General features: G+C 38.6%; 1 protein-coding gene across 2 annotated transcripts in view; it reads left to right on the top strand.

The window, feature by feature from the left end:
* Gclc (glutamate--cysteine ligase) overlaps positions 1–18,014 on the top strand; it is a 114,853-nt gene that overhangs the window by 74,180 nt on the left and 22,659 nt on the right. For both annotated transcript variants that reach the window (XM_067158200.2, XM_067158201.2), the window contains exons 6-8: positions 2,769–2,965; positions 11,192–11,363; positions 12,377–12,574. In XM_067158200.2, the coding sequence (XP_067014301.2) occupies positions 2,769–2,965; positions 11,192–11,363; positions 12,377–12,574 (567 nt within the window). The remainder of the gene's footprint in view (positions 1–2,768; positions 2,966–11,191; positions 11,364–12,376; positions 12,575–18,014) is intronic.

Below are 18,014 nucleotides of genomic sequence, written 5' to 3'. Positions count from 1 at the left end.
GGGTTTGAATTTAAGCATGCTTTACCATTGGAGCTGTAGTGGTACGTTCATTCATCACCAGGTGGCTCGCTGTATCCTTCCACAGCTCTGGTATTCCAAGCGGGACCTGATGACAACATTAGGCTCCAGTTAAGATGTTCTATCACACCCTGTGTACCTGAAAAGTAACAGAGAGGACATCAGACGAATCTCTGCATAACGTAACGAGTTTCACCTTGTTTTCTTGACACCTCATAAACCCAAAAGCCCATATTATGTCTACAAGTACTATGGCTATCAGACATGTACTTAAAACTATAGTAGCCCGTTTGTTTTGACACATTGTTGTACATTCCAAGGACTGTTGTAATTGTAGCAGTGAATCTTGACACAGTTTGGTCTTTGAGTATTTCTCTGTCTAGGAAGAATGTGAAACAGACTATCACTTCAGTTTTCTTTAACTACTGTAGTTTACAGTAGTGGAGTGCTGCATAGTCTTAACAACAATTATGCATGAAAAATTAAAATTACGTGGTTGGTATGAATGTACCCCGCTGAACATAGGTATGGGATTGTCACTTCATAATTTTATTGTATGTTCTGTTGTCATAAACCTTATAACAGCGGGAATTAAATTACATGATATGGCAGGTACTTAATGTAATTCAGTTTTCAAATAATATTGTGTTCACCAGTTGACATGAGAACCAGTTATTCTACATTCCTCTTTATAACAATAATTCCCTTGATGACAATTTTTTGTTCTTGTCTGTGCATAATCGTTGTATAGAGACTTTATTGTATACTGTTTGAAAGAGAAAAAAATTGCTCTTTCTTCAAACTTTTGTTGATTATCTAGAGTATTCAACATTGAGTGTGAATCCCTGTTATGCCATCTCCAGCCAAGCCTAGACCAGTCACACTAGTCGTGACACAGTGCGATTTGGGGGCGTGGGTTCAAATCCCACTGTTGGCAGCCCTGAAGCTGGTTTTTCTTGGTTTCCCATTTTCACACCAGGCAGATGCTAGGACTGTACCTCAAATAAGGCCATGGCCACTTCCTTCCCACTTGTAGCCCTTTCCTATCCCATTGTTAGCTATCTGTGTCAGTGTGACGTAAAGCAAATTGTAAAAAATAATTGTCGTATAGAAGACAGTTTGGTTAGCAAGCAGCATTATTCCTGAAATTCTTATCAGAAGCAAGATTGAAAGTGAGTCAGAAATGTCAGATTGTGAAATGACAGTTATGGATCTGAGAAAGGAGACGGTGAATCAGAATTCTGACAATGATGAACGCACTGTTGTGCAGCTGGGTTTGAGTAAATAAACAACAAAAAAGCAGACAAACAGACAGACAGAAATGGGGAGAAAGGTAGCAAAAAAAAAGAATTCTAGTATTAGTGATATGTACCTCTGATATTATTCAGGCAACTCTGTGGCCAGAAAAGTCCTTACTTGACCAATATGAATGCGATACATGTCTCATGGGTCTGCACATCCCTGACTGCTTCAGAACTTCCCTCCCCCATGGGAAGCTACTGAATGCAATACTACTACTACTACTACTACTACTACTACTACTACTACTACTACTACTGCTGCTGCTGCTGCTGCTGCTGAAGGTGAGATTTAAGATTCTTTCATTTTATAAATTAAAATTTGCATGATAATTACGTATAGTTATGATGTGCTAAAATTAAATAATAATGAGTCTGGCCATATGAAGGGCCTGAAAATGAGTATGCTGATGGGTTAAGTAGAGAGATGGGTAAATGTCGTTGTTATCAACTGTTCATTCGCTTTCTATATTATTTCTTTGTTTTACAATGCACTGACAGATAGGTCTTATGGTGATGATGGGATAGGAAGCGGCTAGGAGTGGGGAGGAAGTGATTGTGGCCTTAATTAAGGTAAAGCCGCAGTATTTCCATGGTGTGAACATGGAAAACCATGGGAAAACTATTTCCAGGGCTGTCGACAGTGAGGTTTGAACCATTCTTCTTCTGCTTCTTATTATTACTTCATGATGATGCAACCAGCTTTGGGAAACAAATACAGAAGCTATACCCTTTTCTTTACATTTCCTATCAAAGTTTTTTCAATCTTAAGCTCCTCCTCTGTTGTTCTCCACTAATATGCTCCATACTTTGTGAGGTTTTACAGGATTTTCCCTCTAAACTGCAACTTTCCTTCTAAACACTGTTCTGTTGTGAATTTCAACTGGTCTTGTGCTTCCTTCCTGTAGATCTCAGCCAGTATGGACTAGTTTTGTATTTCTCTATTATTGTTATTATTATTATTTTTTTTTTTGCAGTTTGCTTTATGTTGCATCGGCACACACAGGTCTTATGGTGTCGATGGGGTAGGAAAGGGTTAGGAGTGGGAAGGAATTGACCGTGGCCTTAATTAAGGTACACCGCCAGCGCTTGCCTGGTGTGAAAATGGGAAACCACGGAAAACCATCTTCAGGGCTGCCGACAATTGGGTTCGAACCTACTGTCTCCCAAACGCAAACTGATAGCTGCGTAACTCAAACTGCGCGGCCTCTTGCTCATTATTATTATTATTATTATTATTATTATTATTATTATTATTATTATTATTATTATTATTATTGTGGTCATTTAAATGACATGCAATATTTGAGTTTTCTTGCACAATAGTTAACATTGAAATGGGCTGTTTCTGCTGGACTGTAGGCATATTTGTACAACCTGAAGAGACATTTGTTGTTGTAATGCTGGTTTCTTTCAGTTTGGTGAAAAGAAATTTTTCGTTTGTTCCATCAGCTAGCCCTCACCGCAGCTGCCCCCGTCCATCGTGGCTACTTGACGGACGTGGACTGTCGGTGGAACGTCATCTCGTGCTCTGTGGATTGCAGGACTAGAGAAGAACGAGGGGAAGTCCCGCTGAAGCATAACAAGTTCCGAATTCCCAAATCTCGTTACGACTCCATAGACTCATACCTGTCGCCTCACGGAGAGAAGTAAGGATACCTTGCATTGTAGTGTAGGGGAAGGGAGGACCATGCAGCATTTATTTCCAAGACATTGTGATATTACTGGTAAAAGTAAATAAAATTATGTCACTCAATATTTATTCTGAAAAAGGAACAAGAAAAATATGTTAAAGAGCTGAAACATATTTATTTTACAGGGAATTCATCAGTTTACATATCACGGTAAAAGATTTCAGTTATTAATGAGAAACTTAATCTTGTCATTTTGTACCCAAGTTCATTTCGTGGTGGATTTCTCGTTTATCATATTTCTTGTCCTGCAATATTTCACAATATTTAACACCGGAATTAATTATTATTTACACTGTTTATACCCACATTAGAGCACCAAAATCAGCCTTATACAACAAAATCTTCAAAAAATAAGTACATTAAACATAAGTTCATTTTAAAAACTTGATAATTTCTTCTTTTCCCAAAACTTCATTTTAGACGATCTTGCAGCCCGTTTTTCTGCTGATATAACATACTGCTTACGTCTTGATGTTTTAAGTGAAAGTTTTGTATATTTGTTGTTTAGAATCTTCTTCTGTTCTCTTCTCTATTTTCAATTTGCTCTGTGGTTATTTTCAATTCATCCAAATCCATTTCTATTTCTTTAAACCAGGTGGTTTTTGTTTTACTATTCCAAAAGAAATCAAAAAGCTGTTTTAGGAGTGTAAAATTTGGCAAAAAATACAATCCTCCTTTTTCTCATCGTGTCAATAATTGATTCACTTTCCTTGTAAATTACTGAATTGGGTAAAAGTCTCCACTGGCCATCAACCTGATGTTTTTTTATTAATAATTGTCCAGAGAATTCTTCTATCCACTTTCTGCTTTTGCTAGATAGGTCTTATGGCGACGATGGGATAGGATTGGCCTAGGAGTTGGAAGGAAGCGGCCATGGCCGTAATTAAGGTACAGCCCCAGCATTTGCCTGGTGTGAAAATGGGAAACCACAGAAAACCATCTTCAGGGCTGTCGGCAGTGGGATTTGAAGCCACTATCTCCCGGATGCAAGCACTTTTCCACTTTCTGCAGTTTGTCTGTTGTTGCTTGGGTAATAAGTTTGAATAATGTTTTACTTGCATTCGTTGCTTCTTGTTTGATGACGGAGTTATTGTAGTGAAATTTAGCATTAATTGAAAGAGACTGATTTTTTGTAACTTGGCCATGTAATTTGTTGTCCTCATCTCAATTTTAGAGTTCTATTATCTATGGATGCTTTTTCATTAGCATTCCAAGTGACAATTTCACCAAGATATTTAAATTTACAGTATTTTCAACTTTTATTTTCTGAGTATTATTTAATATAATATGTGGAGTGTCAACTTTAAAGGATGGCATCATTTCTGTTTTCTCAAAAGATATTTTCAACCCAACCTTTACTGCTAATCTTCCTAGTTCCTCTACTTGAAATATTGCTTCTTGTTAATAGCGCCAGATTATCAGCAAATGCAAGACAATTCAGTCGAATATTTCTTCCAATTTGAACAGTTTTTTTTTTCTAGTTGTTTTATGTCGCACCGACACAGATAGGTCTTATGGCGACGAAAGTTACAGTTTAGAGGGAATGAGATAGCTACTGAAAGAATTCTGCTGATCGGAAAAAAATTCCAACTCGCCCTGTATGAGTTCAGTGGGCACATTTCACAAGCCGTGTCGTGACGTGTTGAATGTAAGACCGGCAAGAAAAGTGCAATGAGATCAGAGTGTGAAAAGTATTCGGTGGCATTGCATTTCCTGGAGTGTTTTAGGGTGTTTCACACCATTAAAAGCTTTTAAATTATTCTTTAGGGTGCATTCATTATCACATCAAACAAAGGTATGATTAAAATTCAGTACATTGCGGATTACATGTATAAATCTTAGTAGTGTAAAACTGTATCTAAAGTATGAAAAAAAATGGGATATATGCTCATGCTCAGTACATTAAAATTAGTATGTCAATGGATTTTAAAAAAAGTTTGTAGATGTCAAATTGATGTTCTCAAAACAAACCAGAACATGAATGAAGTGCTGTGAGCTTGCATCCGGGAGATAGTGGGTTCGAATCCCACTGTCAGCAGCCCTGAAGATGGTTTTCCGTGGTTTCCTATTTTCACACCAGGCTAATGCTGGGGCGTGCCTTAATTAAGACCACAGCCGCTTCCTTCCCATTCTTAGGCCTTTCCCGTCCCATCGTCGCCATAAGACCTATCTGTGTTGGTGCAACGTAAAGCAGAATAGCAAAAAGAAAAAGAAAAAATGAATGAAGTAGTGTTGCTACTGCAAGCCTGCAAACAAATGACTGCTGAAGGCAAGACTGTCTCTACTTTATTGTTTCCACTGTAGGCACCCCTGAAGATGGTTTTCCACTTTTTCCCATTTTCACACCAGGCAAATACTGGGGCTGTACCTTAACCCCTTGAAGGTCACGGCGTAATATATTGCGTGTAGCGGTAAGTGCTGCTGTGGTTACGGCACAATATATTGCGTGTCGGAATTTGAAGTGATATATCTTCGTAACTGTATGTCTTTGGAGAACGATTGAAAAACGGATAGCTCCCTACATCTGTTGGCTATAATTTGAAGTCCTTAGGTTATTGTTATCACCACAGGGAGTGCTCGAAATATGTTTTTAAGCGGATGTCTTCAGCTTTAGCGAGTCGGTTGCAAACAGTTGAACATGGCTGCGCGAAGTCGAGCTGACTTGCTTATAAGCGACGATACAGTTCGTGAAGTTCTTATGAATACTGAAAGTGATTGTTCAGTATTTGAAGACAGTGATGAAGCCGATGTAGGAGGTATATCTAGAAATAATTCAAATGGCAAAGACTTAAATGAAAGTGAGGATGAGGTCTTACAGCCGCCACGTCCGAAGCGAACGAACATAAATAAAGGGCCTAGTAATTACAGAGTTTGGGATGACGACACTATAACTAACACGCAAACCGCTTTAGCTTCGATGGCAGTAAGTCAGGAATTCAGAATATTTCACTGACAAAAAATTCTTCAGAAATTGACATTTTCAAAAAATTGTTGTCCGCCTCTGTGGTGTAGTGGTTAGTGTGATTAGCTGCCACCCCTAGAGGCCTGGGTTCGATTCCGGCTCTGCCACGAAATTTGAAAAGTGGTACGAGGGCTGGAACGGGGTCCACTCAGCCTCGGGAGGTCAACTGAGTAGAGGTGGGTTTGATTCCCACCTCAGCCATCCTGGAAGTGGTTTCCCACTTCTCCTCCAGGCAAATGCCGGGATGGTACCTAACTTAAGGCCACGGCCGCTTCCTTCCCTCTTACTTGCCTATCCTTTCCAACCTTCCCATCCCCCACAAGGCCCCTGTTCAGCATAGCAGGTGAGGCCTCCTGGGCGAGATACTTGTCATTCTCCCCAGTTTTATCCCACGACCCAATGTCTCGCGCTCCAGGACACTGCCCTCGAGGTGGTATAGAGGTGGGGTCCCTCGTTGAGTCCGAGGGAAAAACCAACCCTGGAGGGTAAGCAGATTAAGTAAGCAAGTAAAAAATTGTTCCCTTTACCTTGTTTTGAGGATTATCATACCAAAAATAATTTTTCGCAATTTTTGTGCTCAAACTAGTTGTTTGATGTCTTGTTAACATACTATGTTAAATTCATTTGTTTCATTAAAATATACTGCCTCTTGAGGGTTGTTTTGCAAACATGTGCAAAAACATAAATTTCGAGGTGTGCTGTGGACTAAGAAACCTGACTCTCAAAGGGTTAAGGCCACGGCTGCTTCCTTCCCACTTCTAGCCCTTTCCTGTCTCGTCATTGCCATAAGACCTATCCGTGTCAGTGCAACGTAAAGCCAATTGTAAAAAAAGAAAGAAATTGTTGCCAACTGTTAATCACTGTACTGCAGGAACTCGCTACAAAGGATAGTGTACCGTGAAAAATGAAACATTAGAAACTACTGATTTAAAAGATGATAGAATTCCACTTCAGCACCAGGTGGTAAACTAGAAACAGAGGCTGGATAAAAATAGGCTTTGACTCAACATCAAAAAGTCAGAATATCTAGAATGTGGCCTCCAAACCAATAGCACCATTTCCACCAGTGGACAGACCTTACAAAAAGTCACCAATTTTAAATACTGTATCTTGGATCTTTGGTCAGATCAGATAATGATGCTACATCTGACACAAGGATGAGGGTCGACACAGCATGATCCAAGTAGAGACAGGTAAATGTTGCCCAAATACCTGAAGGCTGAAATGTACAAGACAGTGATAAGACTGGTTGCTGTCTATGGAGTAGGATGTCACTCTTTGGTAAGGAAACACGGACAGATCCTCCATGCTGTGATGTTGTGATTGTCGCTGAGGCTGACTCTCTTGGACTCAATCTTGAAGATGTGCGATATAGACTTGGTGTGGTGCCAGTCATGGAGAATAATACCAGTATAGTTGGTCTGTTATTGGACATAAAATTTTTCCCGCCAACTCATTCCTGGTTGTCGGCATTTCGCTGCGGTGTGCTAATTTGGGCTCATCAGTTGGTAAATAGCACACCTACCAAGACACATGGCTAGAGCATTCCATGGAGGCCATTGTGTAGGCTACACGGAGCTACCAGCAGTGCCAATGAACTGTTGAGAGACTTTGTTTCATTTTCAAAAGTTGATGCCTGCCTGGACATCAGATGATACAGATGGTGATCCCCATAGGGAACCGGAAATATTTATCCCAAATGAGTAAATTTAGCTGGAAAATTTACAGTGTCCAATAACAGACCAACTATATTGGTATTTGAAATATTTGTTCCGAATGAGTAAATTTATGTTGTGAAGAAAGTGAAAGCTTGACTCTGGTGGTATGGCCATGTCATGCGAAGCAACAATGATTCAGTTATTAAAACGGTATTCCACCTTGACCCAAATGGACGTGGACCATGAGGGAGACCGCCGAAGCAGTGGATTGACAACGTTATGGAAGATATGCGTGCTGCGGAGCTTAACCCTATAGATGTCCTATACAGGGCCAAATGGCGAAAAATGTAGCTGAATAACGGACTTGATTTGATGGGGAAAATACTAGGAGAGAGAGAATTGTGAAAAATTTGGCACAGTAACAGGTCAGGTGCATAACAGAAATTTTCGCAGGGGAGACAAAGATTGCTTTTGAGGGAGAGAGAGAGAGAGATTTATTAAAGAAATAAATCATCCATCCTCCAATGAGGGTGACCATTCAGATCTAGAATACAGTTTCAATGGAGTTTAAAAATATTAAACACTGGAAATTTAATTGTTAACACTTTCAACACTACCATATTTTAACATGGATCCTGGCTGTGAACTGGGTATTTTTGCTAATTTTTAACACGTTATTATGGAACAGCGGAACGTATTAGATGCCTGATTTTTGTACCGTATGAAGGTGTCAACCATCCAAAATGAAGATGTTAATCAACAAGTGAATATCTGAAGTAATTTAATTATACTAGTCTTATGAAAAACATGAAAAAAAATACTACGGATTTTTTTTTACATTGAGGTTATACCACTAAGCTTGCTCAAACAATAACAAATAATCATTTAATGCGACTACTTAGGCCACAAATAAACACAAATGTAGTGGAATAAAATATTTACCTATTTAGGAATAGTTTGTTTTTGTACGGTAGTCCTGAAAACATTGGACTATATGCAGTCCTACTTTGCACTACTTGCACCACCATCTACTCTCTTTTCTGACGCGCTTACCACTTTCAGTAGACCAATAATCACTAAGTTTGGGTAGCTTCACCACACACATATGCAAAATTGTTGCAAAAAAACAATAAATTTCGTGAAGTTTTACGGCAGACCACCGGTGCCACATGGAATTTTCCTTCAGTTTACCCTGACGTTTCATTGCAGCAATTGTCGTACCTGCATATCTGTTAGTTTCTGTTTTTATATTTTTGATTACATCGTCACTAAACAAATTACTGAAACAATCCATTTCGTCACTCCCCGCGCAAAACTGAGTAGAACCAGATGCCGACTGGAAGACAGGTAGCTGTGGTTGGTCATCTGTTTCTGACCATTCATCATCAGGCTTAGATATCTAGCAGATGTTCACGGCACAGGTGAATCAGCAGCCTGCATCTCTTCGTCTAAACGAAAACAAAATAAACCCAAATTTCTGTAGGCGAAGTATTTCTATCGTTTGTAATCGGAGTAAAATGATACAGCTAAACACTTACGTTCCAAAGCGACGTAATAAATAAAAATCTTACCTGAACTATCGCTTGATACGTTATCCGGTTCGTAAGCAGGGTCGTTGTCACTTTCATCCATCTCTGAACCCGCTTCTCCCGATAAAATATCCAAAATATCACTATCATTGAGCCGGCGTGAAGACATGTTTACACAGTAACACAGCTGACAGCGTGACAGATTTGGCGCGCGCAGCACACGGCACACCGAGATCTTCGGTAGAGGTCACGGCAAGGAGAAAATACCCTGTTTATCGTTTCAGTTCGAAATTCCCGATAACTGCTGCATTCTATTGGTCACTAGATGAACTATTACCTCCAACCAAGGGACGGGAACCGTACGTGATACGTGCAGCTGGATATAAACACACGAGAAAATCACGCCCGTATCACATACGGGCGCCGTCCAGAAGCAGGAAAGCAGCGCGCCCGTATCCCGTACGGGCATAGTGTTGAAAGTGTTAATGCTGTTATCTTCTTTTTTTCCCAGGGTTAGTGGGGGAGGAATGTTAGTCACGTTCTCAGGTAGAGATGGAAGTGAATGATTTGTAGTGTCCCTCAATATCTTTGTTACTATTTCTTCTATTTCGGAGATTGGATCTTTCAAATTTTCTAGGAAGGTCGATGTCTGAATCTGAATGTTTAGCTGTCATAACTGCAGTTTACTCAAAATAGATTCCACCAAGTAAGTTGGCTACAGAATTTGGGTCAGGAAATGGTGGGTTCATATCCCATCGTCAGCAGCCCTGAAGATGGTTTCCCATTTTCACACAGAACAAATTCTGGAATTGCACCTTACCTAAGACCACAGCCGCTACCTCCCCAATCCTAGTCCTCCCCCGTTCATGCATCGTCGAAAACCTTCGATAGGTTATCCACGGTTATCCCTGTGTGTCGGCAGAGTTCAACGGTAATGGTAATAATACTACTATTTTAATACAAAGCCGTACGCAGGAATTTTTAGGAGGGATTAGGATTTGAGTTGGGGCGGGGGGGGGGAGGGGGTGTCTGAAAGCAAAAACTATAGGAGGAAATATTTTTTACTTTCTAATAGATTTTGCAGACAGAAAGTTTGAAATAGTTTTAGAACAGTACCTTTTACAACTCAGCGGGTGAAGTAGCAGTCTGGTGGGTAGAACACGCTTTAACACATGCGTGCAGTGTGACACAAAGATATGTGTAATTTGTTTAAAAATGGAGAACACGCTTTAACACATGCGTGCAGTGTGACACAAAGATTTGTGTAATTTGTTTAAAAATGGAGCTAACAATATGTTTCACTGTATTAAAAATATTTAGAGGTTTGATTAATTTTTTTAAAATCTTCTAGTGGCTTGATAACATGAAAATATTTCTATATGTTTATAGAAATTACTTATGGTGAAATGTATATTAAGAACATAAAAAACAAAGAATCCGTATCTCTCACCAAAATTAAAATTTCCATTTTATGTTTTCAGAAAATTTGTTAACTATATTCATAGAGAAACATTTAAAGATGACACAGATTTTATAGGTTAAATTCAATTGTTTATTTTGCAAATAATTGTTTTTCTAATATTTCTCATTTATTGTAGGCTATTTCAAAACCCGTACATGCTGTTTAAATTTGTCAAATTCACTCTTATTTCGGAGTGGGTTTGAACCCTCGTAAACTCCCCCCCCTTCCGATACGGCCTTGCTGTAATATATGTAAGAGTTACTTTTGAGATTAATTTCTTTTAAGTATTACTGTTATTAGAAAAGCTATCTATGTATATAGTAATCAAGAGTCCTGTGAATATGTGAACAACGTAATGGGTGAATTATTACTACTACAAGTACTAATTACCTAAAAGGAATGTTTATTTGCTGACAATTTGGTAAAACTTTCAAGAAAAGTGATAATGTTTCGCTTGTTTCACTCCACCTTTAACATATTAGGCTGTTTAACACAAGGACAGAGTGAGAGACTGGCACGAAGAAGGTTAATACTGAAGAACAAGATTGTTATTGTAAGTTCCTTTTGCAGATACAATGACGTCCCAGTGATATACGATGAAGCTGTGTACCAGCAGCTGAGGAATGCAGATATAGACCACCTCCTGGCTCAGCACATTGCACACCTCTTCATCCGGGATACAGTGTCTCTCTTCAGCGAGAAAGTTCATCAAGACGATGAACGGGACACGGATCACTTTGAGGTTAGTTGTCTTCCCTAACAAGGAGAGGCCAGACCCTGCGTCCAACCGATTTAAACGAGCTTCACTATACCTCTGGCGGCACTCTACATTAACTGGTGTCTAAGGGTTTAGTTCAGTATGCTTTCATTTTAGAAAAAAAATTTGTCAACTATCTTGACATAGGATCTGCTTCGGACAAAATGGAGGTGATAGAACACCCAAAGGCAAACAAACTTAAACATGTTGAGTCTGCAATCTAATAATTTTTGAAAAATTGATCATTCCCCGATTCCAATGCAACGCATATATACTTGGAGAGTTTCATCACAGTCAGCCGGAGTGGTGGTGTAATGGCCACAGTACTTATATGCGAACCTCGAAGACGTGAGTTCGAGTCTCGATGCAGCTACATTTCTTGTACAAAATGAATTAATATTTGAGGGAACGTGAAGATAAAAATGGGTACAAAAATATTATGTAATTTGAGGTAGAAAACTGCAGTTTGCCTAAGATTTTTATTTACATTTTTATCTCTGTTCCCTCAAATAATAATTTACTTTGCACAAAAGAAAATATAGCTATGACAAGACTCGAACTCACGTCGTCGAGGTTCATAGTCAAGTATGGTGACCACTCGGCCACCAGTCCACATGACTATGTTGTAACTCTCCAAGTATAAATGTGCATTGCATTGGAATTGGGGGATTCATCAATTTTTTGGAAATTACTAAGTTGCAGACCTGACATGTTTAAGTAAGATGTATTTGCCTTTTAGTGTTCTATCATCTCCACTCAGTCCGAAGTGAATCCTGCATCATGACATTTGTCTTCAATTTTTTTGAGAACAAAAGCATATTGACCTGAACCCTTTACAGGAGTTACTGTTGACTGCCCCCCAACAAGTACATTGAAGCTCATTGAAATCGGTTGGACGTAGGGTCTGGCCTCTCCTTGTAAGATAAAATTTATTGATCTTTAAAAACGTTTCTATCTGTCCTATATAATACCTTTTTGCATTCTGATTTGTTCTTCAGAATATTCAGTCAACGAATTGGCAGACTATGAGGTTCAAACCACCACCGCCTAACTCGTCCATTGGTTGGAGGGTGGAGTTCAGACCCTGTGAAGTGCAGATCACTGAATTTGAGAATGCAGCCATAGTGTGTTTTGTCGTCCTGATGACACGCGTCATATTGTCGTACCAACTAAACTTCATTATTCCCATAAGTAAGGTAAGATTAGCTCGTTCTTTATGCTCATTGTTTGAAACATTTTGGTAAACATCTGTGCTATATTTTTTAATGCTTGATTTGAGTCTCTATAGACTCTGTGTCAACACATTGACGATGGGTCCCGAACGGAGGCTGCTATACCATGCAGACCGGATAGTTCAAGCCTCCAAAAAAGAAATTACGCTGCTGCACTCAAATTACTGCAACTCAAAATTTATTCAAGATACCAACCTCAAACATGGAACATGCACTCACTAGGTTGTAGTCTGTACGTTCTAATATGGTACTTTTCAAAGCAATACCATTCAGGGCTCCCTTTAATAATCTTTCTAAGCATAGTGTAAGTATGAATGCCTTATTTGTGCCATTCGTATACTCATCATTTTCAAGTACGCAAGGATTTCTCTTTGTGGCTACTCCGTGTTTAGTGTTAGACATTAATTATTAGAAATATCTAATTTAATGTCACTCGGTACCTACTATAACCGGTCTGTGCATAATTAATCATAATTATCGGTAGCTGTCGGCAACTAAATACGCTGCACCATGTTGTCATCCGCACCAGAGCTCCAGAGAATAGGTCTACATATCCAACATTATTTTGTTAATTACATGAAGGTTTAAAGAAAGAAAGATGCAGCTATAATTTATATTCCATGACTACACCGTTTGAAACTCATAATCTCAACCACAATCTCATCAATAATCAAGGAAACACAAGGTGCATAAAAGCGAGAATTCTCACCTACTGTCTGCTGTCACCTACTGTCAGTTGAGAAACTATGAGAATTCTCAGGGCTCATCACCCATGTGGCACATCAGACAATGATTTTGCATATAAATGTTGAAATACTTGTCGTCACATAGGGCATGTTGCCATCTCGTACAATGACGACGCCAGTGTATATACCAAGTTTCCATGGCTACGAAGACCGTATAATTTAAAAAAATACGTCAACACTAAAATCTACAATTCCTCTACTACATGACATGATTTAAAGAAGTTAAAATTATAGCCAATAGATAGCACAGCAAGGTACAAACTATTCCCGTGCGTAAAAACGGAGATCTCCGGAGCCCGTCAACAACCGCTGGCCACAGTACTACGGAGATCTCCGGGGCCGGTCGTCAATGTGTTAACAAACAATCCCTTTTGCAGTGTCTTGGTCTTGCTCATCTGCCAGCTTTTGATATTCAGCCAGTATTTCTTAAGTCCATCGATCAGTGTTCTTCTTTTGCTCTATCCATCTCTTGGATTATGATTCCACTTTAAACCCCTAAACTTCTAAATTTATTTCTAATATTGACCCATGTTACCAAACTAACAGATGACATATTAAAGCTTTTGAGTTTTTCCATATCAGGAAAACAAGGCAAAATTCTTAAATCTTGTCGTTCATGAGGAAAATTTTCTTCTGAAGATGCAGAGCTAAGTTCTCTGTAAAACGTAAAGAATTTCACCTTGTTTTCTTGACATGGCAAAAGCCCAAGAGCTTTATTATCATGTCTATTATTACAGGCAGTGAAAGCATCAGTCTAAAAATAATGGTTCCTTGAAATGTGCAAGTGGAAGCCCTAACTTTACAGTGTTTTACTCAAATATTTTGCACAGGAAATTGGAAAGGTATATGACAGAGTATCAAGGGAGAGAAGTTCTTGGCCATACTGAGGGATTAGGGGTTCAAGGGTAGGTTATTACAGGCAATCAAAGGTGTTTATGTAGACAATCAGGCAGCAGTATAATTGATTGTAGAAACAGGTCCTTGTACAAAGTTATATGGATCATTTATTATAAAAAGTATAAAGTGGCAGGGAGGGTTTCAGTTGGGTGGAAATGTGATCACTAGGGCTCGGATATTTAGGAAAAGTCATATTTTTTCTTTGTCTCTATTTTCTTGCCTGATTGGATTATGGTGCAAATCAGGTGATTATCGTCACAATTAAATGATTTTTATTTGTCATATAAATGCATTTTTGCTATTTTTTTTGTCATAAGGTCACATTTTGAGTAATTTTCGTAGAGACATCATATTTCAGTGGTTTGACGACACCTAAAGCTCTGAAAAATCATCAACTTTCAGAATGAGAACTAATATTCACAAAACTGCTTTTCCGTATCACATCTGTAGTTAATACAAGCCCCTTCTATCATGATTGTGCAGGAATTGTTTTCCAGCAGTCTGTCAGAAAGTCTTGATTTCATCCATTGAGATTATATTACATTAAGTCGAACTTTGGAATTATATCGAGTGCAATTGCTCGTTTAGAAGCTGCTAGCTTAGAAATTCATGCAAAGTATTGAAATTGCGAGAAGTACTGAACTTTCAGCACAACGATCACATGGAATAGTTGGCGTTAGTATAAAACGGAAACTTCAAAATGTGCTCAATTGAAGTGAAGGTTTTCACTGTGTGTGCAAGTTAAATGATGTTCTTCAATCAATCAATCAATCAATCAATCAATCAATACTGATCTGCATTTAGGGCAGTCGCCCAGGTGGCAGATACCCTATCTGTTGCTTTCCTAGCCTTTTCCTAAATGATTTCAAAGAAATTGGAAATTTATTGAATGTCTCCCTTGGTAAGTTATTCCAATCCCTAACTCCCCTTCCTATAAATGAATATTTGCCCCAGTTTGTCCTCTTGAATTCCAACTTTATCTTCATATTGTGATCTTTCCTACTTTTATAAACGCCATTCAAACTTATTCGTCTACTAATGTCATTCCACGCCAACTCTCCGCTGACAGCTCGGAACATACCACTTAGTCGAGCAGCTCTTCTTCTTTCTCTCAATTCTTCCCAACCCAAACATTGCAACATTTTTTGTAACGCTACTCTTTTGTCGGAAATCACCCAGAACAAATCGAGCTGCCCTTCTTTGGATTTTTTCCAGTTCTTGAATCAGGTAATCCTGGTGAGGGTCCCATACACTGGAACCATACTCTAGTTGGGGTCTTACCAGAGACTTATATGCCCTCTCCTTTACATCCTTACTACAACCCCTAAACACCCTCATAACCGTGTGCAGAGATCTGTACCCTTTATTTACAATCCCATTTATGTGATTACCCCAATGAAGATCTTTCCTTATATTAACACGTAGATACTTACAATGATCCCCAAAAGGAACTTTCACCCCATCAACGCAGTAATTAAAACTGAGAGGACTTTTCCTATTTGTGAAACTCACAACCTGACTTTTAACCCCGTTTATCATCATACCTTTGCCTGCTGTCCATCTCACAACATTTTCGAGGTCACGCTGCAGTTGCTCACAATCTTGTAACTTATTTATCACTCTATAGAGAATAACATCATCCGCAAAAAGCCTTACCTCCGATTCCACTCCTTTACTCATACCATTTATATATATAAGAAAACATAAAGGTCCGATAATACTGCCTTGAGGAATTCCCCTCTTAATTATTACAGGGTCAGATAAAGCTTCACCTACCCTAATTCTCTGAGATCTATTTTCTAGAAATATAGCAACCCATTCAGTCACTCTTTTGTCTAGTCCAATTGCACTCATTTTTGCCAGTAGTCTCCCATGATCCACCCTATCAAATGCTTTAGACAGGTCAATCGCGATACAGTCCATTTGACCTCCAGAATCCAAGATATCTGCTATATCTTGCTGGAATCCTACAAGTTGAGCTTCAGTGGAATAACCTTTCCTAAAACCGAATTGCCTTCTATCGAACCAGTTATTAATTTCGCAAACATGTCTAATATAATCAGAAAGAATGCCTTCCCAAAGCTTACATACAATTCATGTCAAACTTACTGGCCTGTAATTTTCAGCTTTATGTCTATCACCCTTTCCTTTATACACAAGGGCTACTATAGCAACTCTCCATTCATCTGGTATAGCTCCTTCGACCAAACAATAATCAAATAAGTACTTCAGATATGGTACTATATCCCAACCCATTGTCTTTAGTATATCCCCAGAAATCTGATCAATTTGAGCCGCTTTTCTAGTTTTCAACTTTTGTATCTTATTGTAAATGTCATTGTTATGATATGTAAATTTTATTACTTTTTTGGCTTTAGTCTCCTCCTCTATCTCGACATTTTCCTTGTAACCAACAATCTTTACATACTGCTGACTGAATACTTCTGCCTTTTGAAGATCCTCACATACACACTCCCCTTGTTCATTAATTATTCCTGGAATGTCCTTCTTAGAGAAGAAGGTACCAGTACATTTCGAGGTGAGTGCATACTTGACAGCAATGATTTAATATTATTTAAATATGGACCAATAACGTCTTATGACATAGAAAGGAGCTTCTCTTCTTACAAGAATGTGTTAAGTGATAATCGGAGGTCTTTTGTGCCTGACGCTTTGAAGATGAATCTTGTCATACACTTCAATACCACCCGTGGGAAAGAATGAAAAAGTTATGCTAGTTTGCACTATTTGCCCTGCCGCCCTACCATAATGTATCGACAGACATCTACTTAATTCATTTTGTGGAGCTCAATTTAACCTTTAACGCATTTACGCATTTGAGTAATATTAATGTAGTCTGGGCTTAAACGTTCCAAAATATTTTTAAGAAATAGATTGATTTCGAGTTTTCTCGTGTTTGAAACCTCCAATGAAAGGGTGCAAACATGTTTTGGCTTTTAAAATATTGTGTGATTTGATCATCTTAGCGAACTTAGTACTTTATAGGTATATATTCACAAATGTTTAATAAATTAATCGAGGACAATAGACTGTGAATAACTGCTAAACATGTATATTCGAAAAATTGATATAAAAGTAAGAATAAAGAACGTAGTTAACAAATATGTATTAAAAAGTTGCCGTTCCGATTTATAACTTTTTTTAAAATGGCCATATTTATATTAATCATTTTTGGGTCATATTTTGTCATTTTTATGTCATATTTCATCACTTTTGAGATTATATTTGCTTGCTTATTTGGGCTATTTTTAGGTCTTAAACATCCGAGCCCTAGTGATCACTAATCATCATCATCATCATCATCATCATTAGTCATTTTGCTCCCTGCTGAGAATTGTGAGCTCACTTTTTATCATTTTAATAGTGTATCCATGATGAGATGCCTCCACCCTCTTTCTGCATAGTCCAGAGAGGCAGGGCAGTGGTCTTCTTTGCTTGATCTAACCATCTACTTGCTGTTCTTCCTAATAGTTATTTTAAATATACTCTACATTGCCATTAATGACCAGACACCTATAGGAACTGGCTTAACTGGAGTTGGTGTAGTGACAGTATGGTGTAGGTACGCCTTCGCCGCTATCACAGCCTCCACTCTTCGTGGTATATTTACAGCCAAGTTTCATAGATGTCTGCAGGTTTTTTCATCCATTCCTCCTGCTAAATGGTGAACAGTTCTTTGGGCAGTGTGGACTGTAACTCATTCCAGAGACGCTCGGTTGGGTTTAGATCAGGGCTTTAGG

The sequence above is a fragment of the Anabrus simplex genome, chromosome 14 (assembly GCF_040414725.1).
Source record: "Anabrus simplex isolate iqAnaSimp1 chromosome 14, ASM4041472v1, whole genome shotgun sequence".
NCBI lineage: Eukaryota > Metazoa > Arthropoda > Insecta > Orthoptera > Tettigoniidae > Anabrus > Anabrus simplex.
This window is presented reverse-complemented; position numbering and strand designations above follow the sequence as displayed.